We start from the raw sequence: 8,330 nt of genomic DNA on the forward strand, positions 1-8,330 counted from the left end.
CGTGTGAGGAGTTGAAAATATGTTCAATTTGCTTATTATTTAATTAAATAAAATTTGGATTGTTTTCAAAAATTAATGTCGATTTCGGAAAATCTGTAAGTCTGTACTTTTCGACGAAAATCTGTATATCTGTATATACAGATTCTGTACCGTTACTTCGGCCAAAAATCTGTAAAATACAGATTAATCTGTACATGTGGCATCCCTGCTGACAACAGAAACGTTGACAGTTGATTACTCGAAGAGGCCTATATATGAGGGGTTGCCTGTAATTTTTTTGAAGCTAGAGTCATTAGCCGTCAAAGCTTCATCGATGGAATAAAACGTTCAACTCACGTTGCGCGCGTTTAAATTCGATTTGCTATAAAAGTCGCAAGTTTGGCTAGCAATGCCAGCTAGCTGGCATCTCGCCATGTTTCGAGGACTAACATCTCAGCGTGTGTGTAAACGAGATAGCATATCACCGCCACTTTTCATACGCATAACATAGCATCTGTCAATGGGGCCCGCAAATCGCGGATCCGCTGCGATGTTAGCTGCGATGAAACAAAGCAAATAAGCAGGGGCCTATAAACGTCAACATTTTGCCTATCAATCATAAATTCATCACGGCGGTAATATTTTATTTCAAATGCTTACAAAACTTATTTTATTCATTGAAAGTGCACATTGTACTGAAAACAAATGTTGAGCTCTTGTTATTTTCCATCTAAAACGACATTTACTTGAGAATAAGTCTACCGACAAAATGGGAAGTTTAAGGCCTAAACACAATTCATACGTTGCGGCTGCGTTTGCGGCAATTTGACAGTTAGCCCATACATTTTCTGTCAAATTAACGTCAACGCAACGCAAACGTATCCATTGTGCTTGGGCCTTTACTCTTTTACACTTGTTTTAGGGCAAATCAACCAAAAAGTGGTTACTAGAAACGCTGGTACCAGAATCAATGAGTGGTAGATAGAAAATGTATGGAGTTTGACAGCCACAAGAGCCCCCTGCAAATAAGATAGAGATGCCAGCTAGCTGAGCAATGCGAACCCTGTCAGTGAAGGTTAATTGCGCAAATCAAAAAGTAACATGAACAAAACAGCTCGACTTAACTTCAGATTCTACCACTTGAGTAAAGTTAGCTAAAGATTTCAATCAAAGAAATAGTTATCGGTTTCCGTTATACTCTACTAATTTTTTTGGAAATAAATATTGAAATTCAGTCCGCAAATATATATTTCGACTGTGACGTACAGTCTTCCTCAGTGCTGAGCGTCACAGTCACAGTCGAAATATATATTTGCGGACTGAATTTCAATATTTATTTCCAAAAAAATTAGTAGAGTATAACGGAAACCGATAACTATTTCTTTGATTGATCTCAATCACTCTGCTAAGACGCTCGTTATAGATTTTCTAGATTTAGCTAAAGATTACTAAACCTTAAACGCGGGATACCAATAAGCTGGATAAGGAAAGGGGGTTGGGTTGTTTCGGTTTTAGTAGTTATTATTTACAATTTTTTACAAAACAATGGTTCTTTGAATCAAACATACAATATATGCCTTGCGTTGAAGTTGAACATTGTTACTTCTATTTTCACTAAACACTTCACATATTTCGGGTAGATGGTTTTCCACTGAATGTTTTTTGTTTTCGCACTTAGGCACATTCTGCAGTTGCGAGCGAAGTGAAAAATTTAGCAAGTTAGCAAGTGTTTTCCCACTGAAAATATGTGACATTTGGTGGTTCAATTTTTTTTGAAATCGCGGGACATTTCAAAGGCGCGCAGGACGCTTTAAATGAACACTACACTTGCGGGTTTTTTATCTAGGGGGCAAGACACCCCCCCCCCCCAAATCTTGAATATTGGAAGGGGAAGAAAAAAAAGCTCAAACCGTTTTGTTCATTTCATTGGTTTGTTCATTGGTAAATTAAGCATAAATGCTTAATTTAGCAACAAACAAGTCAGGTGACAGCGAGAGTATCGTCGAAAGGCAAGCGAAATAAATACTAATAATAATAAAGTGTTATTTTTCAACATTTATTTGAGTGCAAGTTACAAACGTCATAACTTGCACACAAACTTTGATCAAAGATATTTCTTTTTTTTCGTCTCGGTGTTATTTATTTTTGTCACCCCCTCTGCTAACTTTGATAACTATTCGAATCGTGAACGCCATTGCGAACGGTTGTGCTAAAACGCTTGATCGGTTTGCGGTTTACTTTTCGGGTTTTGTATTGTAAAGATAATAAACAGTGACAATTTATAGTAGAGTTTTCAACAAGTGATCTTAATTCAGTTGAATACTGACACAGTAACATTTATTAGCTATAGTAGCTATTAAAATAAACGTGGTAGTGCGTTCTCAAAATGGCGTCAGGTGGCGGGGGTACGAGGCCCCCGACGAGAATGAGAAGAGTAGCATACACGAAAGCAAAATGGACGACTACGAACGCGAGACATTTTTGTACACGGCAAAAGATGAAGGACCATACAGAATTTACATCGAAGTAACAGACAGAACAAAGCCAATCAACAAATATTCGGTGTGAGCGATGTTGAGGAAGGAAACTAAGTACCGGAACTATATCGAAGACATGAAATATCTCGGCAGACATAAACTAATAATATTCTTCAATTCCTGGATGCAAGCTAATTCACTAATTGATGAAAAAGTCATCAACGAAAAAGGTTACCAAGCTTATATACCACGTCACGTGGTATGCATAACCGGGGTAGTAAATGGAATAGATACCGACATTGACATAGAGTATCTGAAACAAGAAACCGAAAGTAGCGCACAGGTGGTAAAGGTTTACAGGTTAAATCGTTGGGATAGAGAGAAAATGAAAAAGGAGGCCACAAACCGAGTGAGTTTTACCTTCAGAGCACGAAACTTGCCAGAGAAAATAAAGTTGTTTGGAGTCGTGGCAAAGGTTCAGCCATTCGTCAAAAAGACAGAAATGTGTAAAAATTGTCACAGGTATGGACATAACCACGAAAACTGCAAGTCTAAGAAAAGGTGTGATCGTTGTGCTCAGGTACATGACGAGAATTCCAGTCAGTGTATTAAAGCCATAAGATGTTTGCATTGTCGAGTTTCCAGCCATCGCAGCATCGACGAGGAATGCCCTGCAAGAGAACGCGAAGTAGGAATCAAGAAACTGATGTCCAGACAAAACCTGACGTACGTGGAAGCGAAAGAGATAGTAGCACCAAGCTTATCAAGTAATAGATACCAACTCCTTACTAACTCTGACGATTTTCCTACAATCCAGGAAAGTTTCGCTAAGATGACAGCTGGTAAATACGTACATAAGCAAATAAACAGTGATGGTAGAAATTTAAGGCGGAACAACGTAACCCCAAGCCAGACATTAAATGCTCAGAGTCACATTGGGAAAAGGAAGAAAACCGATGAAGAGAATATTCGAATCGATAACGTGGGCGCCAGCAATTCGACTTCAGTGAAACCACCAACAAACAAACAAACCGATACGATATACGGAACTGGTTTAAACAACCCACATACCGCTACTACAACAGAAAGATTACAAGCTATGTACGAAAAAGGAAAGGCACATGCTCAGGAAACTGTATACCGCAACATGCGAGGTGATTTTATGAGTTTCTATAGCGCCTTGCTAGAAATCCCTGATGTTTCTGAAGAAATTAAAGATAAAATCAAAGCTTGCACAAAAAAATACTTAAAACTCGATCAAGTCTTGAAGTGAATCTGCTAAAGCAGACGGATGCCCGCTAAATTAAATTTATCATTGGTTTTTATTCTTTTAGAAATGGCGCACTTCAAACTGTTGCAATGTAACATTCAGAGTCTGGTGAAAAATAAAGAAGAACTACAACACGTTCTGATGGTGGGCGACTATTCCGCAGCCTTGATCTCTGAGACATGGACGAAACTAGAATTAGAGTCTACTAGTAAGTATAATATATCCCGATACCATAGATTTTTGAAATCTAGATTTGACAACTACGGTGGATGCGCAATTTTCCTTAAAGACAGTTTAGGATACACAACAATTAATTTACCTTCGACGTCAAATTCCATGCAAACAGTAGCAATAAAAGTTTGCTCATGGAACATGGTTCTGGTTTCAATCTACGTTGCTCCATCAATCACAAATACCGAGTTTGAAACAGATATTTCCAACCTTTTCTACTTTTTGAAACAGTTTAGTAGAGTACTGATAGCTGGCGACCTTAATTGTCATCACATCACTTGGGGTAACGATTTTAACGATACTAAGGGAAAAATAGTCATGGATTTAATCAACGATAATAATATCATTTTACTGAATGACGGATCAAAAACTTTTGTTCCGATTCAACATAACAAAAAACACACAGCAATAGATCTTTCCTTTTGTACACCCAATTTGATATCAGAATTTTCATGGAAAACCATTGATGATAGTATAGGGAGTCACCATTTGTTAATTGAAATGGAATTTCAAAAAAAAAAGTACAGAAAAACCGAAATTCACGTATAATTACAAAAAAATTAAACAGGACTTAAATCAAATAGACTTGGAAAACCTCACAGATATTGAATGTTTTCAAAAACAGGTTAATGATATTCACAAGAAAAACAGAATAAGAAATAAACACACCCCGAAGCACTGGTGGTCCAGTGAACTTTCTAAAGCATGGGAAGATAAAAAGTATGCACGAAATAATTTTAATAAACAATCAACAATTGAAAATCTTATGTTCAAGAAGAAACAAGCAATTTTTAACAAATTAAAAAAAGAAGCAAAATACAATAACTTCAACAGTTTTTTACAAGAAATCAACCCTTCAATGAGTTCTAGCGAACTGTAGTTGAAAATAGGGAAACTAACTGGTAAACGAAAACGAAATCAAAGTAACAATATTTTATATGAAGATTGTAATATGGCTGAGGAGTTCCTAAACAAGCATTTTGGTCCCAATGAACCTTACTTCAACGTCGATTCCCGTTTCAAAATAAATTACGATCTGTTGGATTTAGACAAATTCAATAACATAATTTTTAGAACAAAGAAATGTAGCGCGCCGGGTCAAGATAGAATATCTTATTCATTATTTAGAGAATTGAAGCCTGAAATCAAAATAGGTTTAATCACGCAATTGAATGAAATTTGGAAGGACTGTAACCTCCCCCTGACTCTCAAAACGATAAAAGTAGTCGCGATCCCAAAACCAAAAAAAGACCAAGCAACAGTAGACGGGAAAAGGCCCGTATCATTAGTGCCTACACTAACGAAAATTATGAATACCGCAGTTTTAGACAAATTAGTCGAACATCTAAACTTTCACAATTTAATTCCAGATACATCTTTTGGTTTTCGCAAGAACAGCTCAACAATAACATGTACAAATTATGTTGTAAGAGCGGGGGCCTAGTGTGGTTGGTAACGTCTCCGCCAACCACGCTCGACGCCTGGGTTCGAATCCCACCACCGACATAGGTGTCGATGGTTGTGAGGTGGCGTGATCCACTCATTACCAACCCTACTGGTCTAGATTCAATCCTAGCCGACACCGGGAGATTTTCTGAGGCGAAAAATCTCTGGGATCACGCCTTCCATCGCATGAGGAAGTAAAGCCGTTGGCGCCGGTCCGTTAATAAACGGGTCGTGAGTTAGGGACCTGGGTGTGGAGTCGCCTCCCTGGGCGTCGGTAATTGGCCACAACAGTGGCGGAAATAGACCGACGGAAAATAAGCGAGAATAAAAAAAAAAAAATTATGTTGTAAATGCTATAAAACGCAACAAACGAGAAAAAACATTAACAGCCATAGTTTTTTTAGATCTTTCCAACGTATTCAACGCCGTCAAAACGGACATTCTAGAGTCAATTTTACTCGATTTTCGGATACCAGAAGACATTACGCTATGGATACTTCAATTTCTCAGAAATAGGAAGATCACTTTTGAAAATATGGATAACACCTTGTCACGTTTGGTATCAAACGATTTGCCACAAGGGGATATATTATCCCCAACCTTATTTAATATGTACACTGCATCTCTGCATAAAATCAACAGTGACGATACTGTGTTGGTACAATATGCAGATGATTTCGGTCTCATAGTGAAAGCTAAATCTCTAGAAGAGTTGAATGATAAAGTCCAGGAAAAAACAGACATACTCACAAACGAACTCAACAAGCTCAACTCTAGTGTAAACCCTCAAAAAACAAAAATAATCTTCTTCCAGAACAGTAACAATAACCTGTCGATCAGAATTGACGATGAATATATTGAAACCGTAAAATCCCACATGTATTTGGGTATAACCTTGGATCGATTTCTGAGTTTCGGAATTCATATAAAGAGTACAAAACAAAAAATTTATAGACCGATTAAATATGATAAAAGTTATAAACAGCGTAAAATTTGGTGCTCACCCGGAAACTATGATTAAAATATACAAAACCTTTTTTCGTAGCGTTATAGAGTATGGTTCATCGATTTATAACAATGCATCCAAAACTAATAGACAAATACTAAGTACGATAAATAACCAATGCTTACGGAAGATTACAGGATGTACCAGAACAACCCCTATCAATTCACTATCAGCAATAGCAGCAACGGAGCCATTAGAAATTAGACATCGTTTTGTTACTTGCAAAGAAAAAGCCAGATGCATCTACAACCAAAACATAATATCAAAGCAGCTATCACTTATTGATGAAGCAAACAACGAAGACCATTTAACGTACTTGGAATCAGTTTACTTAACTGAAATTCAGATTTTTTATAAGATTTCTATTTTAGTTGAAGTAGATCAGAACACCTCACACATAGATATAGAAACAGACTTACCAAACGTGGTTACTTAAAAAAACAATACCAATCCAATAAAACTAAAACAAGTAGCTTGGGATTATTATACGGTAAATACAAAAATAGGCCAGCGATCTTTACGGACGCATCTAAAGATGCAACAAGTTGTGGTATAGGAATATTCAGTGCATATAACAGACAAAGATACGCATACAAACTGGATAACGAAACGTGTATCACTACAGCGGAAATAATCGCTATAGATGTAGCATTACAATTAATAGATCAAAATCAAACCTCAAATGCCATTATATATACAGACTCGAATTCAGCCTGCCAGATCATTGAAGCTGGTCTAGAGAAAAAAAAGATCCCTAGGTTAATAAAACAAATAATTGAAATAGCCTGTAAATGGAAAACCGCGTTGCAATGGTTACCGAGTCATGTTGATATTTCAGGAAACGAAATAGCAGATAAATTAGCTAAACAAGGCTTAGTTGAAACTAGAACCATACATAACTGTATCCTACTACATGATGCTTATCGAATTTTCAAAAGTAAAATGAATCTTAAAACAAAGCAATGGTATCGGGAGTATTCAGAATCAAAAGGTCGGACTTTTTTCCAGTTTCAACCAAATTTCGAAAAAGAATCCTGGTTTTTCAATAAAACGTTAAACAATCTACAGATCAGGTTGCTGAATATATTGCTTACCGGACACGATTGGTCATAATACTGGAAAGCCAAAATGAAAATCGTAGTGTTACACTGCAGCAAATTTGAGATGATCCGAGCCAAATATTCATTCAACAACAAATTCCAAATATTACTTGAATTGTTCAAAAGCAAAAACCTTGATTATTTTTGTGATATTTGCCAATTTATAGATGAAATTAAGATGGACATTTAAAGTCAACTTAAAAAAAAACCTTTGCACTTTGATTTTATCATGTTTCCTCAGTTCAGGAAAAAGCTCATAAGAAGCTGTACTAGAGATGATTCGATTTCTCAATGCTAACAAATTAGAAAACGCAAACGCATACGTAAAAACCCACGATGAAAAAAGAACCACAGGGCTTTATAGTCATTGCTACTTTGCCCTTCTATCGGAGCTGTCAGCTGACAGTCCACACAGAGAGGAAGAAGAAGAAGAAGAAGAACTTTGATAATCTTGGACATAAAAAGAATTCGAAATTTGTATCAGCCTTATTCAACATTACAAAGCATTTATCGTTGCATTTTTGTTATTGCATCAAAAAATTGTATTTAGAAGCCAAGGCAAAACAAATGTTGCACTGTGTAATCCATATGGTTTAACGATAACGAACGGGTCGAAATCGTTTAAAATTTGTCCACGTGGAATGTGGATGGCCCCTTCCGTCCAAACTAAATGACAAACTACCAAAAACTTGGACCTTGGAAGCGAATTGTAAACCAGACATAGTGTGCTCCGTTGTCCGGACAATCAAGATATGCAACAATTTCATAAAGGTAGCTGCAAGCTTTTACATATAACAAAACTAAAAAACCATAGAATTTTA

The 8,330-nt window shown here is 36.7% G+C and overlaps 1 protein-coding gene across 1 annotated transcript; it reads left to right on the top strand.

Annotated features, from left to right (window-relative positions):
* The first annotated feature begins 1,989 nt into the window (after positions 1-1,989).
* On the top strand, positions 1,990-7,699 carry LOC129720591 (uncharacterized). Its single transcript, XM_055672079.1, has 3 exons — positions 1,990-3,610; positions 3,791-4,240; positions 7,677-7,699. Exons 1-3 carry the CDS (start codon positions 2,551-2,553, stop codon positions 7,697-7,699), a joined length of 1,533 nt encoding a protein of 510 aa, XP_055528054.1. The 5' UTR covers positions 1,990-2,550.
* Positions 7,700-8,330: the final 631 nt, after the last annotated feature.

Source organism: Wyeomyia smithii, chromosome 2 (genome assembly GCF_029784165.1).
Source record: "Wyeomyia smithii strain HCP4-BCI-WySm-NY-G18 chromosome 2, ASM2978416v1, whole genome shotgun sequence".
Taxonomy (NCBI): domain Eukaryota; kingdom Metazoa; phylum Arthropoda; class Insecta; order Diptera; family Culicidae; genus Wyeomyia; species Wyeomyia smithii.

Excerpts from the sequence above, each read along its gene's own strand:
- LOC129720591 (XM_055672079.1), top strand. The coding sequence starts at position 2,551 with ATGTTGAGGAAGGAAACTAAGTACCGGAACTATATCGAAGACATGAAA. Across the intron at positions 3,611-3,790 it reads TGTATACCGCAACATGCGAG|AAATGGCGCACTTCAAACTG; the intron begins GTGATTTTATGA and ends TTATTCTTTTAG. Across the intron at positions 4,241-7,676 it reads TTGTCATCACATCACTTGGG|ATGAAATTAAGATGGACATT; the intron begins GTAACGATTTTA and ends GCCAATTTATAG.